This window comes from Colletotrichum fructicola, assembly GCF_000319635.2.
Source record: "Colletotrichum fructicola Nara gc5 chromosome Unknown KSG_Nara_v1_contig01, whole genome shotgun sequence".
NCBI classification, from domain to species: domain Eukaryota; kingdom Fungi; phylum Ascomycota; class Sordariomycetes; order Glomerellales; family Glomerellaceae; genus Colletotrichum; species Colletotrichum fructicola.
The window spans coordinates 5,807,870-5,821,142 of NW_027094051.1; the positions used below are offsets into that span (position 1 = coordinate 5,807,870).

The 13,273-nt window shown below is 50.2% G+C and overlaps 7 protein-coding genes across 7 annotated transcripts; 4 read left to right on the top strand and 3 right to left on the bottom strand.

The window, feature by feature from the left end:
- Window positions 1–592: 592 nt before the first annotated feature.
- E2AA-1 (Heat-labile enterotoxin IIA, A chain) lies at window positions 593–1,339 on the top strand (the record flags this gene model as incomplete). The annotated part of the gene is made up of 1 exon (XM_032026085.1): window positions 593–1,339. One exon carries the CDS (start codon window positions 593–595, stop codon window positions 1,337–1,339), a length of 747 nt encoding a protein of 248 aa, XP_031877405.1.
- Window positions 1,340–2,167: 828 nt separating this feature from the next.
- On the top strand, window positions 2,168–3,145 carry Ripk4 (Receptor-interacting serine/threonine-protein kinase 4; the record flags this gene model as incomplete). Its single annotated transcript, XM_032026086.1, has 1 exon — window positions 2,168–3,145. The coding sequence occupies one exon, from the start codon at window positions 2,168–2,170 to the stop codon at window positions 3,143–3,145; it is 978 nt and encodes a 325-aa protein (XP_031877443.1).
- Window positions 3,146–3,748: 603 nt separating this feature from the next.
- On the bottom strand, window positions 3,749–4,948 carry pif1-4 (ATP-dependent DNA helicase PIF1; the record flags this gene model as incomplete). Its single annotated transcript, XM_032026087.2, has 5 exons — window positions 3,749–3,793; window positions 3,928–4,052; window positions 4,111–4,297; window positions 4,355–4,733; window positions 4,791–4,948. The coding sequence occupies 5 exons, from the start codon at window positions 4,946–4,948 to the stop codon at window positions 3,749–3,751; spliced, it is 894 nt and encodes a 297-aa protein (XP_031877438.2).
- A 114-nt stretch (window positions 4,949–5,062) lies between these two features.
- Window positions 5,063–6,230, bottom strand: PIF5 (ATP-dependent DNA helicase PIF5; the record flags this gene model as incomplete). Its single annotated transcript, XM_066150860.1, has 5 exons — window positions 5,063–5,372; window positions 5,435–5,784; window positions 5,831–5,859; window positions 5,924–5,971; window positions 6,161–6,230. The coding sequence occupies 5 exons, from the start codon at window positions 6,228–6,230 to the stop codon at window positions 5,063–5,065; spliced, it is 807 nt and encodes a 268-aa protein (XP_066009667.1).
- A 627-nt stretch (window positions 6,231–6,857) lies between these two features.
- Window positions 6,858–7,247, bottom strand: CGGC5_v001633 (uncharacterized protein; the record flags this gene model as incomplete). The annotated part of the gene is made up of 1 exon (XM_032026088.1): window positions 6,858–7,247. One exon carries the CDS (start codon window positions 7,245–7,247, stop codon window positions 6,858–6,860), a length of 390 nt encoding a protein of 129 aa, XP_031877444.1.
- A 1,191-nt stretch (window positions 7,248–8,438) lies between these two features.
- On the top strand, window positions 8,439–9,819 carry CGGC5_v001634 (uncharacterized protein; the record flags this gene model as incomplete). The annotated part of the gene is made up of 2 exons (XM_032026089.1): window positions 8,439–8,776; window positions 8,832–9,819. The coding sequence occupies 2 exons, from the start codon at window positions 8,439–8,441 to the stop codon at window positions 9,817–9,819; spliced, it is 1,326 nt and encodes a 441-aa protein (XP_031877437.1).
- Window positions 9,820–11,444: 1,625 nt separating this feature from the next.
- CGGC5_v001635 (uncharacterized protein) lies at window positions 11,445–12,621 on the top strand (the record flags this gene model as incomplete). Its single annotated transcript, XM_032026090.2, has 4 exons — window positions 11,445–11,484; window positions 11,534–12,153; window positions 12,234–12,323; window positions 12,403–12,621. 4 exons carry the CDS (start codon window positions 11,445–11,447, stop codon window positions 12,619–12,621), a joined length of 969 nt encoding a protein of 322 aa, XP_031877445.2.
- Window positions 12,622–13,273: the final 652 nt, after the last annotated feature.

The following is a 13,273-nucleotide window of genomic DNA, read 5'->3' on the forward strand; positions in this document are numbered from 1 at the left end:
TTCGGAATAAAGCCGGCATCGCAGCTTGTGTCTAATAATCTAAATATGCTCGTACGAGCCAAGCTTGAGGTTGAACTTAGTTATGGTGCGTGCTTTTGATATCGCACTCGCAACAGTTGTCTCTTGGGTTGTCACAATACCCAGCCACCAGGACATGGAAGCTCGTGTCCAAGATTTCGGGAACGGCGTCATGTTGAGAGCGAAGTACTGAACACCAAGAGCGGAGCCAAGATTGGGCTTGAACCTAGTCATAGTGCCGGCATTCGACCTCGAAATCCAAAGAACGCTGTCTCTTGAGTCGACGACACTCAGCCACCATGAAGCTCACTGCCAAAATTACGAGCATGACATCTTGCTGAGAGAGAAGTACTGCCCACGTCAAAGTCGTCAGAGTTGAGCAGTGAGAAGATGCTGAGCATCATGAGCGTCTGGAGAAGTATAAATCAGGACGCCTTCTCTCCTTTTGATTCCTTCTGTCATTATCATCATCACTTCATTCGCTACTCAACACTAGCCACTCTCTCAAGCCTTGTCTTACACCGTCCCTCATTTGTCACTACTTGTCTTGTCGCTTGCACGACAGACCGCCAACATGGTGTTCCAGAAGAACATTCTCATCCTCTTTGTCCTCAACCTGTGGACTGCTCTGTGCAATGCCCAGTTCAGAGTGTGGCGTGCCGATACCAGAACTCCGACTGAGATGCGCGCCGCTGGCAACTTTGCTCCCAGGGGAGCCAGCCGCTTCCTTGAGGTTACCCCGAATGTCAGCATGTACAACCATGCCGTCGGTGCCGAAAGCGGTGCTAGCCGTGATAATGACGGCTATGTCTCGACCACCGCCAGCGAAGACACTGCTGTCAGGTTCCTCACTCAGATGTTTGGCGGCAACGGCTATGTCTATGAGATCGCGGCAGCGGGCAACTTTATCCAGGTCTCCGGCACCCTTGGCCAGTTCAGCCCGTACCCCAACGAGCAAGAGTACGCCGCGCTCGGCGGCTTCAGTTGGGATCAGGTCATCCGCTGGAGACACTACACCAACGGCGTCGCCGATGCTGCCGGCATGGAAGACAACAATGTGTACGAGGGCAGGATCTACAACAGCTTGAGGCCTAACAACGGCCAGCCCAGCCTTGCTGGATTCCCTGCTGGCCATCGTGCCTGGACTCTCTCACCTTGGAATGCGTTCGCCCAGGGCGGCGAGGGCTGCGGTGGTAACGGCGAGCTCTCTGTCGGCGCTCGTCGTCTCAAGGCTCGCCAGTGCGCTCCTGTTGACAACGCCTTTACCGCTGCTAGCAGGTTCCTCGACGACGCCTGCTACACCAAGGCCCTCTGCGGTTAATATGTGGCCGAGGATCAAATCACGCCGCTTGGTCTTGCGGCATGGACGGGGTGCTTTGAATCGGATTAGACCTTCTTGAACAGCAATAAGAGGTCACGAACGCCACGTACATGACCTATGCTCACGTGGGGTTGTCGATACATTGGATGGAGGATGCAAGATGGTGGATTGAGATATGGCTGAGGATGGGCCACACTGTCTTTACCGTTGCTGATTTCCATCGTGTGTTATTTATTTTTGTTCTTCTTTGAGTTCAGTAGAGGAAATAAAATGGGGATGGGCTGCTTTCATACTTTGAGACACCGGGTCCGATATCAAGTTCGGTGTATTGTGAATGGCTGGTTGAGGCACTGCTAATACCCTGCGGCGTGCGCAGTGTTTAAGCACAGAAGCCAGCAAGGGCTCTTCAATCCTACTCAGAACGGACCGGAGACCGATAGTGCACCAGAGTTAGCATCGAGAGAGAAAGAGATCCCTCGAACCGTTTATCTCGCTCCAGACCCCTGCCGTTTTTGACCCCCGCATCTTGATGATGACACCTGTCCCGGATCCCGATAATCACCAGGATTCAGCGAGCTAGCGCATGTAAGATAATCTAACGACCTTGGCCAGACAACGTGCAGGTGGCTTTTCCCTAACAGCTTACGACTCAGTGCATGCGCCTTCCAGAATAAATCTGACTGGCTTACTTGACCTGTATTGTTGTCATTTTGTATAGTACCACAACTCAACCCCATCCTTTCATAGCTCCTGGGTCGGATGACTCCCTCTGGATCCCACGATACCGCCTGCTACGTCGAGTCTTTGGCAACCCACTGAAGCCACATGATGCACAAGTCTTTGCCGCCTCTGGACGCCGCATGGGACCCGACCCTGCAGACCGACGACGGAGAGGAATATTGCTGGACGCCGTTGCAGCTTGCCGCCAGAGGCGGAGAATTGGAAAACATCCGGGAAATCCTTGCCGCCAACCCGGCGGCCGTTAACGATCCCCCGCGCGGTTACTACGGACAGACGGCCATCCAGGCTGCATGCATGCACGGCCACGAACAGGCGGTGCAGATGCTGGTTGACGCCGGGGCCGATATCCACTTCTGCGGAGGCAACAACTTCCAAAGAAGTGCCTTGCAGATCGCCTGCGGGCATGGAGACGAGAAGGTCGTGAACATTCTGCTCAGTGCGGGGGCAAAGGTCAACGAGGTGTTGTCGAAGCCTGCGCATCCGACACACGGGTCACCAGCGTCGTCAGTTGTCGTGACCCGGTACAACGGAAGAACGGCACTTCAGGCAGCAGCGGAGCGAGGACATGAGCATTTGGTCAGCCGACTACTGGGATTGGGAGCCGACGTGAATGCTCCGCCGTCACCAACGGCAGGTTACACGGCATTACAGGCTGCAGCAGGCGGCGGCTACATGACGATATTGAAGATTCTTCTCCAACATGGGGCTGACATCAATGGTGCCTCAGCAAAGTACAAGGGCTACACAGCTCTTCAAGGGGCATGTCTACGAGGTCATCTCGAGATAGTCGATCTTCTTATCAAGGAAGGCGCTAATGTTTACGCCCTGGGAGGCATTTACGGAGATGGGATGGCTTTACATGCCGCAGCCGAGAAAGGCCATGTGGACATAATCAAACGCTTGTTGGCAGCCCGTGCTGATGTGAATGCTTGTAGCTTCAAGGGACGAAAAGGCCAGACTGCACTTCAAAGCGCCGCGGTTGGAGGCCACGATGAAACGATACAGGTCCTTAGAGATAACGGTGCTGTAGGCAGGACTGGGGGAGGCAGGTTCTTATTTCCTTAAGCGTCATGGATCGAGGAGTGGCTATGTTTATTTGCATAAAGCTTGTGATCAGTTTGAAGTTGAACAGGAAGCCATCGGCATCATTATTTCTAGGCATAGGTACCTTCACATACACTGCTGAGTGCAACTGTCTAATCTTTGAGCGAGACAATGTCCTTCTCTCTGTCCAAAACGATGTCAGCCTCGATGGCGCCGGCTCTGGGAGCAGAAAAAGCGAAATGTTCCTCCGTGACTGGCACGACTCCAGCCTTAGCCCCACAGTCTCCCAGTTGACAGCACCGGATAGTAGCAAAAGGGTGCTACATTCTCATAAAACCTTCGACAACTGATTGATGCAAGTGCTGCACGAATGTAATTATGGGAGACGAAAAGACAGCATGTCCAAAGATCAAGACATGCAATTAAAGAATTACAAATAGTTGGCCACAAGGCCTTCCCCCTTTCTTTCCTCGCTCCAGAGTGTACACGACCGAGCTAATCCTTGCACCACCATGACTCATGAGCTAGCCAGCGAAAGCTCATATGATCTCGTCCTGCTTTCGCTCTTCAATGTCTCTCACGAACCTCTCCACTTCAGGGTCAAGTGAGAGATTCTCCCTGAATTTATTTCTGCTTCCTTTCACGCAGAGACCTTGGAGCGAACGAGCCCTGCTGAGCGCAACATATATCAGTCTCCCATCCCAGGCACTTTCGAGGTCGACGGTTACGCGATCAAGTGAAAGACTTTGGCTCTTATGGATGGTCATAGCCCAACCTGGAACGAGTGGTATTTGAGTTCTTACCGAGAATGACTCCAAAGCCAACCGAACTTCACCATCTATCTCTTTCCAACAAGTAACAACTTTGTGAAAGCTGCAATCAGGGCCGATAACGCGGCGTTCGCCGTTGGAAAACCGAACTTCGGGGTCTGGAAAGCATGTAAGCATCCATGAATCTATAGCATTCTGCCACACCAGGATACTTACATAGTTTCGTGTCCAGATTCGCTTTGAAGACTCCGATTTGCTTGCAACGTGCTTTCGCTATATCGTAGCCAACCTGATCGCCCTTGTAATGTTTGGGATTTGGATCCTTGAGGTCGTCCTCCAGACGCGGTACGAAACCAATGACCGTGCCTTGGCTGCCGTTACAAAGACCTTTCTCCACATCGATCTGCAAGAATCGTCAATTCTAGAGTCCATGGGCGTCAAAGTAATAGGATGATCTCACATTAGAAAGTAAGATGACAGGCATATTGACTTTCATCTCCAAGCATTTGTGATATCGATGTTTGTCGTCATCATCGCCGAGCGATTGAGATCGAGATTTGTCCTCATCGTCGCGTTTGTTCTTTTTGTCGCCGATGGGTTGTGTATGATCGAGGCACTGATATTGTACTTCTTTGCCATCGAGGGATTTGAGCTTCGCGTCATTGTGATTCTTGACATCATTTTTGTGGCTGAACAAAAATGTCCCATTACCATCAACCCGGCGCTTCTCCAAAAGAAGGTCAAGTTCATCATCATCAACGTGGCCTCTACGAATGTTCTGAAGCATTCGTACGAAGCCCTCGTCTTTTTGCCGATGTATCGTGGTCAAGTGGATGTTTCTGGTTGTTGATAGAATTAGCATGTCGACCCATCCCAGCGATCAGAGGAGGATATACTTGAATGTGCAATGATGCCAGGCGTCAGACTTGAAAGCCCACTTTTCGCAATCTTTGAACTGACCGTGGCTCTTGTCCCGAGGGCAATAATGCAGCAGATCGTCCGACGTTTCCATTAACCCGCATGAATAAGGGATCTTGGTTTCTTCATCGAACATCTCGAAGGAGCAATATTTGAATGGTTTCACGGGGGGCAATTGGCAGAAGTCACCAACAGTAATGATCTGAACGCCCCCGAAGGCACCGTGTGCCGATGGTTCGTATCGACCTCGTCAAATCACGCTTAGAACATAGCTGAGCCTCTCGAACACTTGTCTCTCGACCATGCTGATCTCATCAATAGTGAGAACCTCAGTGGACTTGATCCGGGAGAAAATGTGTTTCCTTCGTGCCTTCGCGACAAGTGTGCTGTTGGCCAGGCCGAGGTCATCAGGCCGCCATCCAATGTATGAAAAGATCGTCCTTCCTCCAATATTGACCGCTGCTTGGCCTGTGGGTGCAAGTAAGTGAACGGTCTTTCCATAGGCTGTGAGAGTGTCGTAGAGAGCCTTTACTAGACGGGATTTGCCGCAACCACCCGATCTACGGAATCAGCTGTAAGTTGATGGGCTAATCACTAGATTATCTTTCATTCATGTACATACCCAGTAATGAACAGATTTTCTCCGTTAATTGCCAGCTCTAGCGCGCGTTGTTGTTCTGGACAGAGGGGTGGTAGCTCGGGCGGCGGTGGCGGTGCGACCTCATCCTCCTCATCAAAGCTCTTTTCACCTCGTAATTCGTTGTTTGCCGATGCGACAAACGCGTCGTGAGAACTTTCAGGGTACTTAGAAGGATTATTCAGACGCGGGCGCTTGCTTGACGAGGCTTCGCTTGGGAAGCCATTTCCAGCCTTGACAGAAGACCCAGCAGCAGTGCGTTGAGGTTTTGTTGGCGAACGCGGCAAATGTCCCGCCATGGACTCCCTAGCGAAACCTTCACGAAGAAGTTGCATCTGCTGTTCGTTAGTCGTAGTCGTAAGGGCGGAAGATTGGGCTCACGGCTATCTCCCAGGTTGACGCTGAAATGCCTATCGTGATTAGCATTCGTTAGCTAAACGATCAAACACGAGTGTATGTTCTTAGTGAAAATACTTTTACTTCGCACTCCTCCTCCCGTCTGCTCTTCAGCACCACCAGGGCCTGCCCAGTTCTTAAATATGCCGCATGTTTTCCCGGCGTAGATAACGTATTACATGCGAATGTCCCTTCGTTGTTCGATTGCAAGCTGGTCGCGATTCCGTTCGATGTAATTGTCTGCCTCCTTCCAGTTCCATTCGGAGGGCTCGTTTTCACCTTTGATTTTATCAAGACCGCGCTTTTTCCCCATACTGCCAGTGCTGAAATATTTGTTGATGATCAAGACGCGTCGCGTCAGGGCGCATCTTAGCATATTTCCCATCCTGATGACGTCAGCAATTGAGGGGCCCTAGCAAAGTTCAATCTCGGCGCCCAAAATCTCCAGCTTTCTTTTGCGGTTTCAGATTCCTTCCTTTCTACCTACCTTATCCACTCACTACCTAGACAGGAGCAGAAGCCGCTGCGTGGGTCTGTGGACAGGCATTAATCCTAAGCTCTGGCTTGTCCGGTCAAAATAGCTCTTCTGTTAGTGAAAGGGCGCGGTTATGAGCAGCCCTGCACGTAGGAACTGGAAAACCAGCGCACAGAAACGACATTACCAGGCGCACAGGCTGGAGGCTAAAAGTTGGCCGGGAATCACATGCGAATTATCTCACGTGATATTTGCTGGACGCAAGCTACGAATCACTAAATCAGTTACAAGCCCGATGTTGGAACACCATTGCATCCTCCTTTCTAGTGCTGTTTTCCTCCCTAAGAACCCATGAATGGGATGCAGCAAGCCTCGCAAAGACTGGCGTATACCTGAGTGAGAAACCGCGTCCAGCCGCTTCCTGGCCGTTTTGGTGATGTGGGGGTATCTGAGTAGTAAATGTCAGCCACGGAACACTCCGCAAGTATGGGCCACACTCAGGTCGTGGCGGAAGTGGCTTGCCTTTTACATTAAAGCTTAGTCAAATCCATGAGAACAACGAGACTTAATTTTGGTTCGTGTTCCGGGTGAGATGCCGCATGCATTGACGACGGCGGGATCCGCCGCGGCAGCGTAACACGCATCTTCAAATTCGTTGCCTCCGAGGAAAGGGTGCGGGATGATGGGCCACGCGCGCGTGCCATAGCACTCTTGCTTCTTGAAGTTCATCTTGGAAATTGTTGGCGCATTCGGGTCGCCGTAGTGCACGCCGAAGAACTTGTCTTGCGGATAATAGTTGCAAGCGGCTTGCGTTAAGCAGAGGTCGTGGTCCGGTACTTGCTCGCTGTTGCACCAGCAGAAGTGATGTCTATCGGCGAGTGTGCCAAGTGCGAGCGCACAAAACAGAACAAAGAGTCTAACAAACATGGTCGATATTACGAACGCCAAATGAGTGTGGTTGAAGCTGGGAATGAGAGACTTGTTTGCGAACAACTATTGAGGTCCTCCGCCCGTTGTTATCAATAATTCCAGAGTCACGATGCATGATCATTTACACCAATGTGTTGATAAACCACTCTCCGCGGGTTGACACGAGATAACCCGCGAGGATGGCGTAAGATCGGTGTTGCCGAAAGACGTGGAGATGTCACGGACGATCCGTTCCAGGCTGGGAAACTTTCGCTGGGAGAGACCCAGAGCCCTCATATTTTATACTTCAACACACTGACTCAATTACTATAATTCTTCTGCACCACAAACGACTTCAACGTAACGCTGCAATCGCGTGCTCGAGCTTCAGATTCCGTCAACGTCAAATCCTTCCCGTGTCCATTCCTTCTGGGAACTTTTTGCCTGTTTGGGGACGTCAGCTGAGCCCTCATTCGCTGCTCAACCAACAACTGGAGTTGCGGCTTCCATCGCCGCCGACCCCTAGCTTTCTATAATTAGGGTACCCCGGCAAATCATGCGGCCTCTGCCGCGAAGCGACCTTATCACGCCCTAAATCAATATAGCGAAAATATTGAGATCACCTTTTCTCTCTGCTTAGGTCTCATCGGCAACAGCGAAGGACCTGACATCGCAACATTAGGGCTGACACTCATCTGAGATAAGCTTCATTCTTACGACTCAGATCCTTCACCTGCCAAGCTGATAACTCCGTTTGGGACAAATGCCAACTCCCCTATCTCAATGGTTTTCCGCAAACAAACGCTCTCCCATTGGCCAAAGTGGCCCGTTGGCAAGCTTTCACGCGAGAGCGGACATCCGGTTCGGCGTGGGATATCTCTCCACACATCCGTCCCTTACCAATTACTCTTAATATGTTCCCAGAGTCATTAGAGATATGGTTGAATGGACCTTGCCGATTGCGCAATCCCCCCTTATCTGGCTAGACCGCACCTCGGATGGTGGTCACGATAGCCGCTGTATTTGCCGCCATAAGCCGGGTGTATGCCAGGCAACCCAGAGAAATATATTATCGTCGAGGGAAACCTTGATGATTCTCCCAAACTCAGCGTTCATCTGCAGTCGGTCGTTCACAGTTCCATATACCCAGTCGCGGTTTGGTTTTGATCGTTGTCATAGCGCCTCTTTTGTTTTGTCTCGCTGCTCATCATGCGTTACCAACATATAATTGCGACTTGTGTCGCGTTGTTAATGTCAAAGACCGTTGCCACGCCAGTCCCAGTCAGCAACAACGACATCAGCCTCCCCAGACCTACGATCTTAGATACCCGGCAAGCAACTTGCGAAACAAAGGCACTTTCCAACCAAACATGGATAGAGGAAGATGTCGACGGCTTTTTGGCGAACGCCTCGCAACATTACATCCAATACCCCAACAACAATATTCAGGCACTGGGAGCCTACCTCGGCGCACCCAACTTCTTTTGCGGCGTTAACGAATGGTGCAATGCTGGACAGCCATGCTCCCCTGTCCAACTTCCTGGATGGTACGTCATATCTTATTGAGCCTCAGTGTCTTTGACTTCCGCTAACAATACCTAGGTATGCGCTGATGGGCATCCAGGGGTGGAACAACTATGTCAACAACCTCAACCTCGCTGTGACATACACAGCAGCTATCTTGGGCATGCGGCTTTCCAAGATGGTTACCGAATTGTGGCCGAAGCCAAAGGACAACGTCACGGGATGGAAGATGGCCATTGCGTGGATGAACGGCATCCTCAACGCTTTCCCAACCACTGCAGTGTTCGGAGCTGTTCAAGGTGGTATCGCCTCAGCAGTACAGGGAAACAACATCATCGTCAGCGGTATGTTGGTGGCGCCGAGCGCGGACAAGGAATTCGTTAGGTGGACGGCCATTGGAGACCAGATGGGCCAGAAGTTGGATGAATATAAGAAAGCCATCGGCCAGTACGCGCAAAACATCATCGACGCACCCATCAACGACACCAAGTGGGGCATCAATACGGTCCTCCACGGTGGCAACTACCTCGTCCGCAACAAGAACTTCACTCAAGACGACGTCGAGAACTGGATGTACAAGACCGTCAGCATCAACGCCATGGGTCTGATCCTGCAGGCCCAGAACGTCTTCATCTTCCGGGTCTACAACATGACGGAATGCGATCCCAACGATTACTACAAGGACTACAGGAGCGCCTTCTACTGCCAGCAGCAGCCCAACGGCCTGTGGACCAAGTACCGCCTGCAGAAGATGGGCAGTGACGACTTCGTGCCCGAACATCGCCTCGCATCCAAGCTGCAAGACGTGTACGGCCTGACTAAGGAGGACATCTTCCTTGGGCCCACCACCTGCTTCGACACCCACGACTACGAGCAGCTGACCAACCCCTGGGAGGAGGTGTCACCGAACGGCGTTTTGTTCGACGCAATGCAGCCGTGCAACTTCAACCTGAATGTTTGCACAGTGGACAACGCAGAAAAGGACCTTTATGGGAAGTCTGAGTTTGATTACTACGAGAACGAGGGCGATTGGTGGTGCGAATTGCAGGGTATTACATGGATGTAGCGGTTGTTTAGTGCTTTATAGTTTGTAGCACATGAGAACATGATGAAATTACTTGGATGGTCAATTTTCTGAACGCGGTGCCTGAACCATGTTGGGCATCAAAACCGATTTCTGCATCAATCTCAAGCGTAGCACAACCATCTGGTCGCCCCCGACCCCTATTTTTTCCGCCGTCTTGAGCGTTACATTGACGATGCCTAGCTTTCTTGAATGTACTGTCACTTTTTCCTCGTATTTCCAAACAATTTTTTCTTCATGATGTAGCTTAAGCGTCAATGTCCACTCAATTGCTGAGTTTCAATCCGTCGAAAAGAATCTTTCTGCCGTTCTGCGCTTGAGGTCCCATACTTTTTCTGATCTCTTCGTGGCGACTTACTGTCCTTACTGTCTCTGACCAGGCCGAAAGAATAACGTTTAAGCCCTGCAATTCGCGAAAGGATACCTGACGTCGGTTTGCTTTTACTCTGCGTCTCTTGACGGTAGTCAACTCTCGAAGATCTGGTTCAGAATAATGCATCGCAGCCTGAGATACCCGAGTTCAAGCTGACTCTTATTGCAAGTTGCATGAAGACATCTACATACGGTACTTGGCGCAGCTGCACTCTTGTTTCACAACATCTTCCCCCGCTTCTGATCTGACACCGTGCTTCTATATATTGAATGCGTAGCCAGTAGCATCATTGCACGTCTCAGCTATTGCATATGCAGCATCTCAGCTCGTTTTAGGATGCCTTCGGGATGGTACAACATGCCGCGACTGGCCAATGATATGCCTACCAGCTTTCTCCATAGTCGTAAACGTCCTTGCCCTCAAACGATTCCGAGTGAGAAAGACTAGGAAAAAGGAGCTATTAGTTGTGGAACTGGAAAGTTTCCAACATGACCTCTGGTATATGAAAACCACTCATTTTCTTATATATAGTAGACGCATTTGCGAGCCACGATGAGTCGATGACTCTAGTTCCAGGGTAAGTCACATCATCTAGTCGCTTCCCATGTATCCGCTTCGGTTTCCAATTTCCTCCATCATCACGGTGATAACGGCACTATGAATTCCCTGCATTGCAAAAAGGAGGCATTCACTGTAACGGAAACGGCGATCAATTCACCAGAGACACAGCGTGTCAAGGGAGTCGTGGAAATACCTGAGACCACTGAGGGAAAAGATCCGTTCCTCATTTGCTATGAGCGACGTCACAGTTATGGTGGGCTATCACGACGTTCCTCTTTGTGCCCGTGCTCACCACTGATTAGGTGGGGTTGAAGTGCGTTCGAGGGGATTGGAAAATGAGAACGACATTATAATTTATTCGAATGTGAACAGACTACCATGGGCTGTAAGATTTTCAGCTTCGAGAGAGCTAATGAATTCATACCAGAAATTGAGAATACATGCGACTTCAGAGTTGGATGCGGGGGGCGATGAACCTTCATCATCATTCACCATCATGTGAGTACGCACATTTACTTGATAGCTCAATGCTGACTGCAGAAGCGGCGGGTATGGGAATGGAAGTGTGAAGCCTCTAAGCATCAGCCAACAGCTCTTTCAAAAGACCATGGACGAAATGCAGCTTCCGAAGTCAGTCCCCAAGCTTTTGCGCTCTATTTGCGGCATTTTTACGATGTTCTTAGAAGAGAACGACGACGTCACGAAATCCATCCGTATGGAGAATTGTATCAACGGCAAAGATCATTGCTAATATTCTAGTAGTAATCATCTATTCCACGCCTAATACCCTCGTGAGAGAGGTGTTTCTCGCGATGCGAGTACGCTTTACCTATCAACATTGCTCCGTAACATGCCTCTTCTTTGACGGTCTGCATGATGACCTCGTCAAGGTTATCAAATCAATTGAGGATCCAGCCGCGGATATCGACTGGTCCAACCCACTGGCATTTCTCATCCTTGTGATGCAAGATGTCGGGCGCTCTTCAGAATTCATAAGAAGAACAATGGACGACAAGATTGTCACGATCGAGTCTACCACCAACTCAGCTTCTTGGATGAAGGATTTCGCGACTAGCCATCGTCTACCGACGACACAGATACAACAGACAGAAGCACCCCTTAAGACCATGACCACCTTGCATTTGTGCGAGAATGTGATGACTTTCCTTGGCCGTGCCACCGATGCGGAGCATAACGCATGGCTTCAGGTGCGAAGGTTGGTCAGCAAGGAGCAGTGCGATTGGTTGTTCTCAGACGCAAGGGCTGGCAGCAGACTCAAAGCTCACATGGCAGCTATTGCTGAGTTTGAAGTGGCGTACAACCAGAGCAAGAAGCTTCAAATCCGCGATTTGGAGCAGCGTGCCAAAGTACAGATCAATTTGGTGAGTGGTCATTCTTTGGCATGAGTAATCTATCGATAAACACGGCCTATTTCTCACTAATTATGATCGTAACATTTTAGGTGAACAATATGATGACACATCAAGAAGCGTCGCAGACCAACTTAATCGCTATCGTAGCGTTGGTTTTCGCCCCTGCTAGTTTGACAGCTGTAAGTAATCTTCCAATATTGAAGTCTTCTCGTCGTATGGCCTGGGAGCTAATCAATGCATGCACGCGTGTGCATGTAGGGCATTTTCAGCGCCGGTCTCTTCGAGATTGGCACTAGTTCATGGGTTGTTTATGTTGCCTCCACTCTATCCATCACCTTGGCAGCACTTGGGGCTGGCATGGTGTTTCTTCCACAGCAAGCGCGAATCCAGCGGGCATCAAAAGCAGTGTTTGCAAAGTTGAAACTTGTAGGCAGACGTGGCCGCCTCAAGGACATGACAAGTGGTGATAACGTGTGAGATCAAAAGTTGGACGAGTTCTGATTCGACCAGGACGACTCGGACATTTGTACTTGGGATCACCTTTTTATGGAGCAAATGTGACCCCAAAGAATGCGTTCTTTTCCGCGAAACATCATATTTTTACAGAACAGAATGGTCAAACCTTTTTGCAGACCAAAATTGCTAGAGTGACATCAAAATTCAAACGATCGGCCCTTGGTTACGAATACAGTGACGAGACTTCAGTCAGCGGGTGCAAAGCTAGAAATGCTATGTAGAGACACTTGGCCGCATTTCAGATGTAAACCCAATGATTGAAAATCATCTGGGATTTGCGTGATTTGCTTGGATCATGGCTATGCTGTTCGGATATTTGTAGCCTTCCGGATAGTCGGTGTCGTAACCCCGAACCCGGGGTAAAGGCCGATTCCTTCGGGAAACCGATCATTTTTAAGGTTGTTGTTCCGCCCAGCTTGACGGGCCTCGATCTACGATCGCGTCTGAAAAAAGGGTAAATATAGTTCGGTTATTGAATTAGGAAACCGAAGATGCTGTCTTGGCGTTTTGGTTGGCTGAGTCGCATCAGATGACTAGCCATCTCGCGGGGAAATTTAACCCTCGGCCCAGGAGCGACTAACTCTCAAACTCACTGACAGACACATGTGCGAAC